This window comes from Trichechus manatus, unplaced genomic scaffold (assembly GCF_000243295.1).
Source record: "Trichechus manatus latirostris isolate Lorelei unplaced genomic scaffold, TriManLat1.0 scaffold00004, whole genome shotgun sequence".
Taxonomy (NCBI): Eukaryota; Metazoa; Chordata; class Mammalia; order Sirenia; family Trichechidae; genus Trichechus; species Trichechus manatus.
In genome coordinates, this window is record NW_004443940.1 from 12,722,940 (window position 1) to 12,739,632 (window position 16,693).

The window sequence follows — 16,693 nt, forward strand, 5'->3', positions numbered from 1 at the left end:
GTGAAGCATTCCTATCAACTCACCTACACGTCAGCAGCAGGCTTTGCAATGCTATCTTTGTACCTTCCAGATAAAGAGATCAAAGTTTCTCCAAGATCTGATTCCCCAGACTGATTTACAGAGGGAGGGGTTGGGGAGAGGAGGAGGGGCACAGGCTGATCTGCTGAGAAGATGCAGATGGAAATTTCGGTTCCAAAGGTGAAGTCTCCATCATGGCTGGTAGCAGTGGATCCGCACTAGAAGGAATCAGTTCTGGTCTATGACTGTGGGATCAGATACAAAATCTAGGCCAGGGTCTGGCCTCCACTTGAATCCTGGAATGTCTAAGCTGGAAGAGACCTTAGTCCCATTTAGACCAATACACCCATTGTACAGATAAGGAAATTGAGACCCAGGAAGTGGCAGAGCCAGACCTGGAGACAAGTGCTCTTGACTTTATACCCATTATACTTTCCACAACCTCTTGCTACTTTCCTCCACTAGTGTGTATATGTGTGTGTGTGGTGTCTAGGTTTATAAACAAACTTAAGGGATAAATAAATAAATAAAATGGAACAGAATGTTCCCTAAAGTTAGAGCTATATTTTTAAAATGTACCAATTCAGAAAAAGCCTGAGTCCAATTGCTTATATTTGAGAAGCTCTATGGCCCTGTTTCCCTTCCTTCTTTGCAGTGGTCAACATTTACTATAGCAAACCCTCATCATTTGTTTGTCTTAATGGGCACAGCTTCGGTAGTTATGGGTAGGTAGGCAGAATGCACTGGGAGAGAACAAAAGAAGGAACGAAGAGTTGGGCATCTGCCCTCCATATGGATCCATTAACTTTTTACTCCAATGACTCTCAACCGTGGCTGCGCATTAGAATCACCTGGGCAGCTTTTAAAAACCCCAACGCCCAGCCATCTGAGAGTGGAGCCAAGCCATCAGGATTTTTCAAAGCTCCCCAGGAGGTTACACCGGACAGCCAAGGTTGAGAACCATTACCCTTTCCCAAGGATGTGTCCTGTACCTCTTACTCTGACTGTACCCATTCCTGTCGAGTTGATTCCGACTCACAGCAACCCTTACTCTGACCAGCACATCGTCATAAAAGTTTGGCAATCTTTGTAAAGGTGATTGGGAATGGGAGTGCAGACAGACAGATGACTGTGTCTTTTACTAATTTTAAAAAATTGCAAGCTTATGTGTTCCTGAGGTGGAATTTTAACTTCAGTGTTTTCTGCCATGTGACAGCTCCTTGTATTGGGCGCTTGTATCGTATCAGAGCAGCTGTCTGTGATGCACCCCAACTAGACCCTAAGTTCTTTGCTGTCAGGGAGGAAGTATTGCCTAATGGTTAATAATGGGGCTTCTGGTAGCAGACTCACTGGCTTTCTTACCTAGCGCAAGCTACTCAATCAGTGCAAAGTGCCTGGCAAGTGTCAACCTTGTAAAAATTGTAGCTATTGCTATTATTATAGATGGCTTTGAACCTTCATGCTTCCTTGGACAAAATAGGTTCCCATAAAAGTTCATTGGTTGGTGGGCATAGTGCAGCACTGTTCGGTAGAAATACACATGTATAATTTAGAATTTTCTACTAGCCATATCGAAAAAGCCACACAAAAGAGGGGAAATTAATTTTAATAACACATTTCATCGAACTCAATATGCTCAAAATATTATCATTTCAACACGTTGTCTGTATCAAAAATTATTAATAAATTATTAGTGAGATATTTTACACTCTTTTTTTCCCCATACTAAGTCTTTGAAGGAGCCCTGGTGGTGTACTGGTTATGAGCTTGGCTGCTAACCAAAAGGTCAGCACTTCGAATCCACCAGCTGCTCCTTGGAAACCCTATGGGGCAGTTCTACTCTGTCCTATAGGGTCGCTATGAGTCGGAATCGACTTGATGGCAACGGTTTTTTTATTTATTTTTTTAAGTCTTTGAAAGCTGGTGTGTATTTTATATCTTAATTCAGACTAGTCATATTCCAAGTGCTCAATAGCCACATGTGGCTAGTGGCTACCATGGTGGACAGAACAGGTTTAGTGTTTCCTGCACGTAGTGTGTTTCCATTAATGTGCTCATCTGAGCTGGTCCTGTCTGCCCTCGAGGCTCCCTCTTCACAGGGGCAGCCACGCTCTGCACAGGCCTTCTCTTGTTCCAGCCCTGACGCCCATTTTGTATAAAGCTTCATTTTTTAGCATGACACTCTGTACCCCAGTCCTTGTACAAACATCCCCATGCTTTTGCAAGCTCTCCCTCCACTCATGGGGCTCATCATCCTTACTTCAACTTGTCTGCTTTCACTGGGAAATTTGTGATCATAAGAGGAAAGTTATACTTTCTGTCTTAATTTTTACAAAAATATTTGGTTGGCCTAAAAGGCAGCCTGCCCAGGGGCAGGGTGGGAAGTTCATAGAAGCCACTGTACCTGGGACTCATCCCAGCCAGGCCCCAGCCCACACTGGGTGGCAGCCCGGTGGCTGTTGCAGCCAAGCAGCATGAGTCATCATGGTCACTTGTTACACCTTCTGTTCCAAGTCTCAGAGCAGCTTTTGTTTTTCAGTTGAATACCAAAAATCAAAAACCAAACCCACTGCCATCGATTTGATTCTGACTCATAGCAACACTATAAGGCGGAATAGAACTGCCCCATAGGGTTTCCAAGGCTGTAAATCTTTACTGAAGCAAACTGCCACCTCTTTCTCCCATGGAGCGGCTGGTGGGTTCGAGCCACTGACCTTTTGGTTAGCAGTCGAGTGCTTTAACCACTGCACCACCAGGGCTCAGTTGAGTAAACAGCCCTAAACATACACACATACGCGCGCGCACACACACACAAGTGCAGTGAAACCAGGCCAAGGGTTTGGTTCTCCACTGGGCAAGCCTATTGTTTGCCATAATTATTATCATAATCCTGAACCTGACACTCCACTGTCACACCAGGATTGCTGGGCCTCCCTGCCAGGGAAGCTCTCTTGGTTTAACATAGGGCAGGAGGTTGGAGACGAATTCAGATCCTGACAGAAAGGCCAAACAATGCAGGAATTCATCCTCCTATGATTGGAGGGATGGCCACAGCTCGCACAAGAACCCACTGCTTCAGGCAGGACCGCGGAGCCTCTCGTTGTCCTTTCTCCCGGGACTGGGGAGTCAGTCTTCATATGCACCAGTTCACTTTTAACCCGAGTTCTCATCCATGACCACACATTAGAATCACCTGGGCAGCTCTTAAAATTCCTGATGTCCAGACCAAAACCCAGAACAATTAAATCAGAATCTCTGGAGGCCTTTACTCTTTGACAAGGTGGACGTGTGATCTTCACTCTCAGTGAGAGCCCTAAACTCTCTTCAGCAGTTCTTCAATCCTCCCTAGTCAGCAAGTTTTCTGGGCCTAGCAACAGTGATTCCACACCTCACTGCTCTCTGGGTCCCTCCCAGTCTCCTTTCTTTGTCTGGGTGAGACCAGGACAGAGGTGGGAACTTCTTTTCTTCTGAGGTGCCAATCCTTACCCATCTTATAACTTTCCCTCCACTTCAGAGAAAAAGGAGGACTTCTTACCAGGAGTCCCTGGGTGGTGCAAAAGGTTAACATGCTGGCTGCTAACCTAAAGTTTGATGGTTCAAGTCCACCCAGAGGTGCCTTGGAAAAAAGGCCTGGAGATCTACTTCTGAAAAATTAGCCAGTGAAAACCCTTTGGAGCACAGTTCTACTGTGACACATATGGGATCGCCATGAGTTGGACTCGACAGCGAAGGCTAACAGGGTCCCCACCTCAGTAGTCAATTCCTTCCACTGTCCCTGTGCTTTTGCTCTGTATAATTTCTCCCCTGTTTCTTACTCAAACTTAGTCTGTTTCACTGTCTTTTGCTTTCAGCTTATAAATATCCTCATGTTAACAAAAAACTACTTTCTGTCGAGTTGATTCTGACTCCTGGTGACCCCACATGTGCCCCAGTAGAACTGTGCTCCATAGGGTTTTCAGTGGCTGATTTTTTGGAAGTAGATTGCCAGGCCTTTCTTCTGAGGCACCTCTGGGTGGACTTGAACTTCCAAACTTTCGGTTAGTAGCCAAGCATGTTAACTGTGTGTACTACCTGGGGACTCCTCATCCTTATGTTACTACAACCTAAAAATCCAGATCCTTTCCTCAATTCTTTCTCCCATTCAATTTAGTTTCCCTTCCCTGCTAAGCTTCTTGAAGGAGCAGTCCTTATGGCGGACTGCACTTTCTCGCCTCTCTCACTCCTCAACCCATGGCAGGTGACTGCTGCTCCTTCACAGCACTGACACTCACTAAGGTCACCAGTGACCTCCTACTTACTAAATCTGTGGCCTGTTTTCAGTCTACCCCCACCCCCTTTGCTCTTTAGCTATGTTGATCACTTCCTATCCCTTTAAACTTACCTTTTGTCTCCTGTGAGTCTGGTCTCCTCTTTTTATTAATTTCCACTCATTTTTTAATGGTTTCCTCCTAGTTCTTTCTGTTTCCTTGTTCAGCCTTCAATACTGGTGTTCCCTAGTTCTGTCTTTGGCCTTCTCTCCAGTGTGAATTTATCTATCCGAACGCTTCAGCTACCACCTATATGATGTTAACTTCCAAATCTTTGTCTCTAGCCCAGATTTCTTTCTTTCACGTCTCAAGACCTGTATGTCCAACTATCTACTGAACATCTCCACGCAAATGCCCCTCTAAACATATCCAAAATGGAACCTGTTATTTTTTTCCCAGCAAATTTGTTCTTCATCTAGTTATCGTACTTAACAGTAAAACACCAGAAATGTTACCATAAAAGTCAGGAACAAGTAAAAGTGCATGCTGCCATCACTGTTATTTAGGATTGTTCTGGAAGATCTATTCAATACAATAAGTCTTGTAAGAAAAAGAATTAAGGGCAACACATATTGATAAGGCAATCATCAATATCTGCAGATGCAGAAAATTCCAGAGAATCACTTAAAACACAGAACTAATCAAATAACTCAGCAAGGTTGCCTATTACTAATTAATGACATACCAATAATGATATATTGCTTTATACCAGTATTCCTCCTTTCATTTAAACATTTTTATTGAGGGGCTACCATGTAGAGGCACTGTTTCTTAAGCACTAGGGCTATAGATATGAACAAAAGACACAGGGCTTCTGTTCTCATGAAGCTTACATTCTAGTAAGAAGTTAGATACATTGAAAAAAGATCTCATTTATAACACAGAAAAACCAAACCCATTGCTGTCAAGCCAATTCTGACTCATAGCGACCCTATGGGACAGAAACAGAACCGCCCCATAGGGTTTCCAAGGCCTTAAATCTTTACCGAAGCCGACTGCCATATCTTTCTCTTGTGGAGCAGCTGGTGGGTTCAAACCACTGACCCTTTGGTTAGCAGCCAAGTGCTTAACCACTGCGCCACCAGGGCTCCAAGTTCATTTATAATAAACCAAAAACCAAACCTGTTGCACTAGAGTTGATTCTGACTCCTAGCGACCCTCTAGGACAGAGTAGAACTGCTCCAGAGGGTTTCCAAGGAGCGGCTGGTGGATTTGAACTGCCAACTTCTTGGTTAGCAGCTAAAAGCTTAACCACTGTGCCATCAGGGCTCCAAACATGAGATTTAAAGAACAGCAGCCACAAATTTAAAATACCCAGGAATAAACTTAACTAGTGACATGTAAGAGCTATCAGAATAAAACCATCTGGAGACATAAAGGGACTCTTTAAAAATGGAAAGAAAAACCATGTACCTAGATTGGAAAATCTAATATAAATTTTAAATTTTAATTTGCTTATTTTGGAGGTAATTTGATGCAATAAATTTAGTCAGAAATTAAATGAGAGAAAATAGTCAATAAAATGTTGAAAAAGGTGTAAGGCTTGTCCTACCAGCTATTACCATTTATACATAGAAGCAATAAGCAAAGTGTGGAATTGGCCCAGGAAAAGACAGACATATCAATAAAGCAGAAAGGGAAGTCTAGAATAAAAAAAGAATGTATTATCTATTAAAGCCATCTCACATCAACAGGGAAAAGAATGAATTAGTCTAGGGAATGACAAAAGGTTTCATCTTGATGCCAAATCCCACAGGTAGGACATGGCTGCCTAACGGGCTAGGAGGGCTGTGAGGCCTAGTCTAGGTTTAGCTGGAAAGAGTTCTGCGTTTGATTAGAAATGTCTTCCAGGGGCCCAGGCGAGGGGGAGACTGACTGCCCACAGACGTATTTGTCATTCCTGGATTATTCAATAAATATCACTGGGATGACCAGCTAGCAATTTGGGGGAAAAATTTTTAGCTCTTTCCATCCTATATACCAAAATAAATTTCAGTTTGATTAAAGATTTAAATGTAGAAAATGAATACACAAAATATTAGAGGAAAATTTAAAAAAATAACTATTGTGGTTGATAAAGGACTTCCCAAGCATAACACTGAATACAGAAAAGCATAAAGTTAGAGACTGATGGATTTAGCTACTTAATCATTAGAAACTTCTGCAGAGCAGAAATTAAAAGGAAACTGATAAATTAAGAAAAAATTATAGTATATATTATGATGGGTTAATGTTTTACTACATAATAAGCTCCTCAATCAATAAATAGAATATGAATCCCCTAATAGAAAAAGGTGAAAAAGATATGAGCAGGCAATTTACTTAAGGAGAAATGCAAACAGCTGAGAAACATTAAAAAATTTTTTTACTCACCAAGAATCTAAGGAATGCAAATTAAAACAATGCTTTTTTTTTTTTCTCCTGCCAAACTAGCAAAGAAAAATCTCCAATGTGGGTAAGAATGCGGGACACAATATTGAAATGGAGAAAATCCCAGCTAATGGGGCCTAGTTACCTTGGACACAAAATCCACTTTGTACTGGTTTCTGATTACCTTTCTCAGAGAGCAGTCAAGCAATAGAAAGTAGCATTACTGGTGATGTTTGCAAAAAGTTGTGAAAGGAGATATGTGTAGCTAAGCTGTAATTCTGTGAATTTGTGGTTAGCTAGAATATCCTGTCAGACTGTTCAGTTCTAGTTTCCTTTTCTTATTTTAAAGCTTCTTGTCTTAAGAAATGGGTCATGAGTCCTTAGGCTATTTTCTCCTAATAAAGATTTCATTTCTTGGATGCTCAAATCCCCTGCTAAAATTTTGGGTATAAGCTGGCTGTACCTCAGGGTACAGTGAGACAGCCCCCTCCTGGGCACCACCATCTTGGCCTGAGGCCAGGAGGCCCACCCAGCTGGGCAACTGCTTCTCTGTGAGGGATAGGAACCTCACAAGTCTCCAGCCTTCTGATCAGGTGAGTCCCACTTCAGCCAGCACACAAACAATAAACCCCACTTTTGTCACCACGTTCTGGGTGAGCAGGGGCTTTCCTCGCAGGACATTAGGTTGGGAGCTGTCTTGGGTTTGTGACTTCAAAGAGCATCTTTATTCTGACTCAGAAGTGATTTCACTTTCACTGTGTGATACCCAAATACCGTAATTAACAGAATAAAAACGTGTCGGTTATGTTAATAATATAAAAGTGCTGATCAGGTACCTCCTAATGGCGTCCTAGGGCAAACAGGCACATTCATGCACTGCTGGTGGGAGTTAAAACTGGTACAACTTTTCTAGAGGACAACTGAACTTTGGGTAGGGCAAAAAGAAAGGACAAATCCCATTAAAAATACTGATAGATTTGCCTATGTAAACATAATAATAAAAGACCCTTTGGCACATCAAAAATATTTTCAACATTCATAACAAAAGGTTAATATCTTGAATATAAAGAGTGTTCTTACAATCAATAAGATAAAAGATGATCATTCCAGGAAAGAAAATGTGCAAAGAACACAGAGAGGCAATTCTTAAAAGAAGAAATGTAAACTGCAAAATCATAAAGAAAGTTTCAACATTATTAGAAATTAGAGAATGCAAATTAAAACCACAAAGAGACTCCGCTTTTTGCTTAACAAATTAGCAACGGTTTAAAACAAACAAACAAAATATGATGACCAGTGGTGGCGAAGGTACAGGGGTGGGGTGGGGTGGGGTGGGGAATAAGGCACTGTGGTGAGAGGATAATTTGGTAAAATCTTTCTGGAGAGCAGGGTTTTTCAAAGAGTGGGGAGAAACCCCTAGGGCTCTCTGAGACCCGTTGAGCGATCTGAGAGGTCAAAACTATTCTGTAACAATACTAACATGTTATCTGCCCTTTTCACTCTCTCTCACTAGTATACAGTGAAGTTTACCAAAGGCTACATGATGTGTGATATCACAACAGATCACTATACAAAATAGCATTTTTTTGTGGAGAAAATGTTCACAATTTATTCAGTTAAAAAGTAGGATACAATGAAAGAACAGTCTTTTCAACAAATGGTGTTGGGACAACTGGATATCACATGCAAAAGAATGAATTTGAACCCCCTATGTCACACCCTACACAAAAATTATCTCAAAATGGATCAAAGGCCTAAGTGTAAAAGCTAAAACTAAAGAATTCTTAGACAAAAATGTAAGTATAACTCTTTGCGACCTTGGATTAGGCTAGATACGACACCAAAAGCACAAGCAACCAAAGAAAAAAATAAATTGGACTTCATTAAAATTAAAAACTTTTGTACATCAAAAGATGCTGTTAATAAAGTGAAATGATAACCTGCAGAATGGGAGAAAATATTTGCAAATCATGTGTCTGGTAAGGGTCTAGTAAACAAAAATACTTAAAGAACTCTTACAACTCAACAATAAAAGACAAATAACCCAATCAAAAAACAGGCGAAGGATCTGAACAGACATTTCTCTAAAAAAGATACAAAAGACCAATAAACACATGAAAAGATGCTCAATATCACTAGTGTTTAGAGAAATGCAAATCAAAACCACAATGAGATGCCAACTCCCACTCACTAGGATGGCTCTGATTGAAAAAAAAAAAAAATAAGGTAAGAGAGCAGCTAGGGAGCTACACTGCTGTGTTCAAATACTGGCCTGGCCTCAACCAGCTCTGTAACCTTGGGCAAGTTACTTTACTGCTGTGTGCCTCAGTTGTCTAGCTTGTGAAGTGGCATCAAAATAATACCTACATCATAGGGATTAAATGAGTTAATTGAAGTCAAGTGCTCAGAGCAGCGTTGTTCACAGTAAGCATTTAATAAACTGTAGCCAGTCCTGGGGATGTGTGGCAATGCTCAGGTTCCAGGCTGGGGAATGACCACATCTGACCCCACTAATGTCCTGTCAGAAGCCAGTGGGAGAAGGTTCCCATAAAGGCCCAATGACAAAGACCAGAAATGCTTTTTAAAGTAGAAATGAATTGACAAACCAAGGCACAGGTTTTCATCCAAAGAAAGGTAGGTTTAAGAAAATGTACTGTATCTCCTCTCTGTGGTTGAACTGCTCAAGAAATGACCACTTTGGTATCCTCCACCACCCGAGTGACTAATTGGGTAATACGTTTGCTGTCACTGAAGTACAGTGGCCTCAGCTCCCTACCGAGGCCCACTCAGCTCAGTGGCAGCTGTGTGGAGGCATAACTGATCGTTGGGAGGGGAAAGGGGCAGCTATAGACACCCTATCCCTACGTTAGTGAACACGAGACCAGGGGACGGGCAATCAGAAGAGCCTGTAATAGAGTATGAGGGCAGGGGAAAGGAGCGGAAGGGGGCTTGGGTCTGCTTTTGTGGACTGACTTCTCCTCGTGTGTAACCTTTTCTGGCATGCCCCCTCTTCTCCTTCCCCTCTACTCTCCTCTTCCCCACGAAGTCTAAGTGACAGGCACCATCAGGGATGTTTAGAACACACCTCTCTGGTAGTTGCATCCGTTCTGCTTCCTTCTTAATCAAGCCCCCATGGGTGGTTACCCAGAATGCTCAGCTGGGGCTTGCTGCTACCAGTTTTTTGTTAACTTTCGTTTTTCTTTCTTAGAGTGTTTACAGGAGGCCTGTGTGTCAGAAGTCAGCCCTGTTGCTGGAGGCAGAAGCAGGGGTGGGTGACCACAAGGGCAGCATTATTTTCCAAGGCAGCCAGAGAACTGTGGATATTAGAAGGATATTATCCTTCTCAGATGGAGGACTAAGACCCAGAAAGGGGGCACAACTTGTCCAACATCACCCAGTGAGTTGATGCCAGAGCCAGGACTAGAACTCAGGCCTCCTGATCCTCAGCTGAGTGTAATTTTCCTTGCGGAGCACAGATGCCCCAGGACCCCCAGCAGGTAATGAAGACGAGCACAGATAGGGGTAGAATTAGGAAGAAACACTTATTTCCCAAAGGCAGGGATGCCAAAACAGAATGACTTTAGGGGAGCTCCAAGCTGTTCTGTAGGCAGAGACAAGAGGCTAGCAGGCCTTACCCTAATGAGGCTGGTGGGCAACAGATCCCGAAGGGTCTTCTAAGCTATGCTGAGAAGTTCGGATTTACTTCTGTAGTGGAGGTGGGACAGGATGGCCATTAAGCAGGGGCCTGATTTGCATTTTAGGAAGGTCCCTCAGGTGGCCAGGCCAGGCAAGGTGACCGGAGGACCTGGTAGTGGAAGGCTTCTCCTGTGGTGACGGCCTACTGACAAGCCTGGCTGGATTCTGTCTCACTGGCAGGAGGTAGCAGCCGAGGGATGCCGGAGTGTGTGTGATTTACCACTTAAGGTAGCCAAGAGTAGCAGGGAGTGAGGTGGGTTCAACTCACAAACCTCAAGCCCTTGGCAAACACTGCTTACTTTCCAGGTGATGGGGAATACGTGGCTGCTCCAGGTGTGAACCCGAGAGTGGTGATTCACTGTTCAAACTGCTGGCTGGGGATGGGACATGTGATTGTGTTGGAAGTGGTGTGTGTGTATGTTGAGAGGGGCAAGGGAGAGAGCTGGGGAGGGCAGTGGGAGGAGGGAGACCAGCCTTCTAAACATGTGGGGCAACTCCTGTGGCTATGCCACAAGTGCTCGTCAACCTGTTCAGACTCCTCCGGACTGTGGCACTTGCTGTGGCCTAACAGCTGGTGGTAGGAATGGGGCTGTGACAGGAAACACAGCAACTGCAGAGGGGGCTCACCGATTTCCAGTCCTCATTCCAGAAGAGGACAGGACATGCTCAAGTTACCCCAAAGAGAACGGACAAAGGAGAGGAATCCTGAAATGCAAGTCCTGGTAGGAGAGGGGACAAAGTAAATTAAATTCCAGTAGTCAGACTGGGCCGGCACCTGATATTCATTGCTCCAAGACCCTCTTCTAATCTACAGTCCTCTCTTAACCTGTAGCTTTAATTTTTCGTTTTCTCTTGGTTCCTTGTCATCTGCCTTTAACGAGGTTCCTTTTAACAATGACAAAACAAAACCAACTTTCCCCCAATTTTCCCCCCTCAAGTGATTAGCCTGTTTCTTTCCCTTCTGTCTCTACTACCTTGCCCCCCAGGCCCTCAGTCTGCTGCAATTGAGCTTCCATTCTGATCACTCTTCTGAAATTCTGCTCCCCAAGGATACTCATGACAGTGTAATTGCCAAATCCAGGCTTCTGAAGGAACAACCCTTTGTTGTTCAAGGGGTTGAAGTGGTCTCTAAAATGACTGGGGCAGCGGTGGGAGAGGGGGTTGGGGGGAAAAAAAAACCTGTTGCTGTTGAGTTGATTCTGACTCATAGCAACCCTACAGGACAGAGTAGAACTGTCCCATAGGGTTTCCAAGGATCGGCTGGTGGATTCGAACTGCCAACCTTTTGGTTAGCAGCCGAGCTCTTAATCACCGCGCTGCCAGGGCTCCAAGGGGTAAAAAAAACCTTGCAAATTAATTTCAATTTATTTTTATCTTAATTGTTAACATTCAGATTTTTGTTTTATAATATACATAATAGGAGCCCCAGTGGCAGAGCGGTTAAAGCGCTCAGTTGCCAACCAAAAGGTTGGAGGTTTGAACCCACCAGCCGCTCCGAGGGAGAAAGATGTGGCAGTCTGCTCCCATGAAGATTTACGGCTTTGGAAACCCCATGGGGCAGTTCTACTCTATCCTATAGGGCTGCTATGAGTCGGAACCGACTCAAGGGCAGTGGGTTTAATGTACACAATGTTTAGAATTCTGCTTGTATATAGTTTATAAATAAGCATTATGATTAGTATGTTGTTGTTAGCGGCTGTTGAGTTGGCCCACTCATGGTCACCCCATGGGTTACAGAGTAGAACTGCTTCATAGGGTTTTCTTGGCTGTCATCTTTTTTTTTCTTCATAATTTATTTTTGTTGTTGTTAATATACACAGAACATATGCCAATTCAAAAACGTCTGCAAGGACATTGATTATATTCTTTGAGTCGTGCAACCATTCTCTCCCTCCTTTCTTGGCTATAATCTTTATGGAAGCATATTCCCAGGCCTTTCTTCCACGGAGCTTCTGGGTGGGTTCAAACGGCCAGCATTTCGGTTAGCAGCTGATCGAAAACTGCACATGCCACTCAGGCTTCTACGATTAGCACATATATATATACATAATTTTTAAATTAATAAGCATGTAATAACGGTATATGCTAAAGACTTTTTACTTAAGGAATGTACTTTTAAGAAAACGTTGGAGGCCTCGGGTCTTCAGGATAAAGCTCACCGCCTTTATTATGGCATCGGAGGCTGTTTATAAGTTAGCCTCAAATGATTTTATGGCTTCATCCACCTTCCCTTCCCTCTAACACATACCATATAACTATAATGAACTGCTAGCCTTCTTTCAAATGCACCAAAACATCGAGTTCCAGTTCAAAGTATTTTGCGCATAGTAGGTGCCTCAACAATTCTGTTAAATAAACAATCTGTTAAACAACCTCTCTGTAGCTTTTTTGTCATTCTACCAGCCTTGAAACTTTCCTTCTTTCCAGGGCACTATCCCAGTTTTTCTCCCGCTAATTTGACTATCCCTCTGTCTTCTTCATTGGCTGTTTCTTCCATTTTCATTCTACAAATATTTACTGAGTCTCTGCTATGTGTCAGACATGGTGATAGGCACTGGAGATACAGGGGGAGCAAGAACATCAAGACCCTCACCCCAAGGATATACCCCAAAGCTCAATCTCTAAACCTTTCCTCTTATTTACCTTTATCTCCCTCCAGCTCTGACTTTCCTTCAGCTTCTGTCGCCTATTTCTAGCTCCTTGTTGACTATTTCTATCTGCATATACTTCCATCACCATGTCTGAATTCATTGCTTCCCTCATCACCTCTCTGATTCTTTGGCCTCCACACCGTGTTCAATCTCTTACATTTGTCCCTTTCTTTGCGTTTATTGGTTCCACTTCCCAAACTATTAAAACCTGCTTAAGTTTTCTAACTGCTGTTCTGTAGAACTAACTGCCTTTAGTCTCCCCAAGTTGCAATTTATCCTATACCTTGCTGCTGAAATTATTGTACAAATTAATGCAAGCTTTGCCTTGGAAGTAGGGTTAAGGAGGAAAAGCTTGAGGCCTACCTTTTATAGGGCATTCAGACCACTTCACCCAGCAAGCTTCAGGGACTCCTCACAAACTACCTTAATTGATGTTTGAGGGTTCAATCTAATTATCCACTCCTCCCTTACAATATGCAAACCTAATCAATTGGTGTTCATCATTTTCAGAAGATAATGTACTCATTTCTGGGTCTCCACTAAGCCCCCCCACCCCACCTGCCCTGGCCCCTCAGTCCAACTCTTCTCTAACCTAACACACATTGCTTTGTTCTCTTTAGTATGTGCTTTCTCTGCCCAAAATATTGTCAGCAATCCCTACATCCAGTAATGGGCCTTTTTGCTCTTTGTAAACTGAAGTATATTAAAGTTTACTGTCTTCTAAGCACTTTACATACATTCTCGTATTTTCACAAGCCAGGAGATATGTAGTTTTAACATCTCCATTTTAGAAGTTAATTTGCCCAAGGGCACAATTAAGTGGCAGGATCCAAATTTTAACTCAGGTCTAATGCCAGAATTTGGGCTCCGTTCAGTAACTGCTGCCTGCCCCCACAGCGCGTGTGAAGTGCATGGCTGACCCCAATCTTACCTCCAGGGGCTCTCGGAAGCAGGCCTCTACCTCAGGAAAGAGCAGATGCACTAAAGAATAAGCCTCAACAACTATTTATTGTGGAAAATACTACCCTCCCACAGGAATTTCTCTTTGTTACTGATCTCCCATAATGCCTGAGGTCTGAACTACACATTTTGGCATCTATTGTCTCGTACTGTCGGTTCTTTTGTTGTCTTTGCCTAATGGTAGAGAATTGTTCTTCTTTTCTCAGGTCCAGTCTAGTTCCACTGGCTGATGACAGGAAGTTGCAGGGCCTTTACTGCAGAATCTTCCTTCAATACGCAATAAATAGCTTTGGGGGTGAGAATCTGCATTTTTAATACCCCTGGTCATTCTCAGACCTTTAGTCAATGGACCACTCTATAGTCCTGCCTGTGAAGACTGCCCCATCAGGCAGGTTCATTTCTTGATATAGTGATTTCTCTAAATATTGCACATAGCTGAAGGATTGGAAGCTGGGTCTCTCGTTTCTGTATATGCCACAACATCCTGACAGGCAAGTTACCACAACTGCACGTCTGACATATCCATCCCCCACGGGTACCATTCCTGCCACCCACACAAGACCCCACTGTCCCCACCACCACCCGGTAGCTGTTACCCTCCCAAGCTCTCAGACCCACCCTTCCCCATAGCCCCTGCTCCAGCCCTTTCCTCCCCTCAAGCTTCTGCCTCTCCCTCCCTCCTCCAGCCCCTACCCTTCCCTCCTCCATACCTTTCCCTGGCCCCTGGTTTTCCACGTTTAAACTGGTTAGATGGAAAGATGGAACACACTGCCATTCGTTAGAGAGCCTACTGAATGTGCACACATCTTCTATTTGGGAAAACCCTGTTTCCTACCAGAGAAATAAGCAGAGGCCTCTCTCTGGAACTCGGCTGGAGAATGTCACTTGCGCGGAGAGCCCGGGTCTCTGCAAACGTCCCAAGGTAGGCCCAACCTGCCATGTTCCTTTGTTGGGGCACAGAAGGGCTGGAATCTTACCAATAATGTGAGAAAGGCTTGAGAGAATACCAAGGACGGGCCCACCCGTCTCCCTCCTCCCCACGAACACCTAACAGGAAAAGGGGGGGTAGAATAAAAAGCACCAACAAGAGTTTAAGATAGTAGTTCCCAGCTTTTTCAAATATGAAGCAATTTTTTTTAACCAATCCATTTTTTAATTCTTAAATTCTTGACATTACAGAACTAAACTGAAATTTATTAACATTCCACTCTTACATTTCTTATCGACAAACAGAAATAAAACTTATGAGCCAAAAAACCCAAACAAAACTAAAAACAGGGAAAAGCTTATAAAACTAAATATGGATCCCAGCATTAACAGCTGAACAGAAAATGTGATTTTTAAATTCTTAGCAGATGATAAAGTTATGTAGAAACTGAACACTTACAAATTATTTAGAACCTGGAATCACTGACCAGAAATTACACAGCTGGATCATGGGAAAACAGCAGAAAGGGGTTATGAGTGAACCTACACTGTTCTAGCTGCACCCCATGCCCTTCTCAGAGGAAAGCCTGGCATTAATTAGATACTGGGCCAGGCTAATACTGGCAGCAGAACCAGTGATAGTAACCTGCCTACCAGAAGAGCCTTCCACTGGGTTGGCAATTTTGATCTGGGCCCCCGACATCTGGCGGATCTCATTGATGTTGGCGCCCTGGCGCCCGATTATGCAGCCAATTAAGTTATTTGGAATGGTGAGTTCATGGGTGGTTTGAGTAGATGCATCCAAACTTGCCCAATAGCCTTTCACCTCTGGAGAGCTGGAGTCAATTCCGGCGAATCCGGTCCCGCCGTGCAGCATGGCAAAGTGAGACTGTTGTCTTGCCACCTGGTTCAGCTTGGCCAGATCGAGCGGAGAAATGGTGTGTTGTCCTTGAATCGAGTAGGCGTCTAGAGGTGGTCCCTCCAGGTCATGGGTGGCGTGGGGGTAGCCCGCAGCGTCGCTGCAACGATCTTGGCCGCCGGCACAAATGACTGGCGAGGTGGCCGGCATGGGCTGGTACGGAATGGTCATGACTCTCCCTTGCGGAGACTGGGAGAGCGTCTCCAGCATGACCAGGCAGATCTGCTTGACACACTCGGTGACAGACTGCGGCACGCCAGCAATGGTGATGGCCCGCTCGGTGGAGTTGGGCAGCATATCCCCCGCCACCTGGACCTGGGCCCCCGTGCTCTCGCGGATCTCCTTGATCTTACACCCGCCTTTCCCAATCAGGGAGCCGCACTGGGTGGCTGGCACCACCAGCCTCAGGGTGACCGGGGGCCTGCTGGCCGCCGTGCTGTTGGTCATGGAGCTGTTGATATCTTCTTCCAGCTTGTCGATGATCATAGCGAAGGCCTTAAAGATGGCATTGGTGGGCCCGGTCAGAGTAATGATTCTCTCGGGACAATTCCCCTCCGAGATGTTGATCCGCGCGCCACTCTCCTCGCGGATCCTCTTAACCGACTCCCCTTTCTTCCCAATGATGCTTCCTACTTCCTTTCCATGCATAAGAAGCCGAATGGTGAGAGTCACATTTAGTCCACTTTCAGTCACACCGGCATCCATGGCGAGCGGCGGGCGGCGTTCGGGGGAGTTGGGCTCGTTACGTGGTCAAGTCTTTGGTGGCTGGCGGGGGGAGGGGAGGTGTAGGCCCAAAACTGCCGGCGCGAGGCGAGCGAGGGCCGCGGGAGCGAGCGGGTGCGGGC

The 16,693-nt window shown here is 44.4% G+C and overlaps 1 protein-coding gene across 1 annotated transcript; it reads right to left on the bottom strand.

Annotated features, from left to right (window-relative positions):
- Nucleotides 1–15,092: 15,092 nt before the first annotated feature.
- Nucleotides 15,093–16,687, bottom strand: PCBP1 (poly(rC) binding protein 1). The gene has a single exon (XM_004369239.2). It carries the CDS (start codon nt 16,551–16,553, stop codon nt 15,483–15,485), a length of 1,071 nt encoding a protein of 356 aa, XP_004369296.1. The 5' UTR covers nt 16,554–16,687; the 3' UTR covers nt 15,093–15,482.
- Between the last annotated feature and the right edge of the window lie 6 nt (nt 16,688–16,693).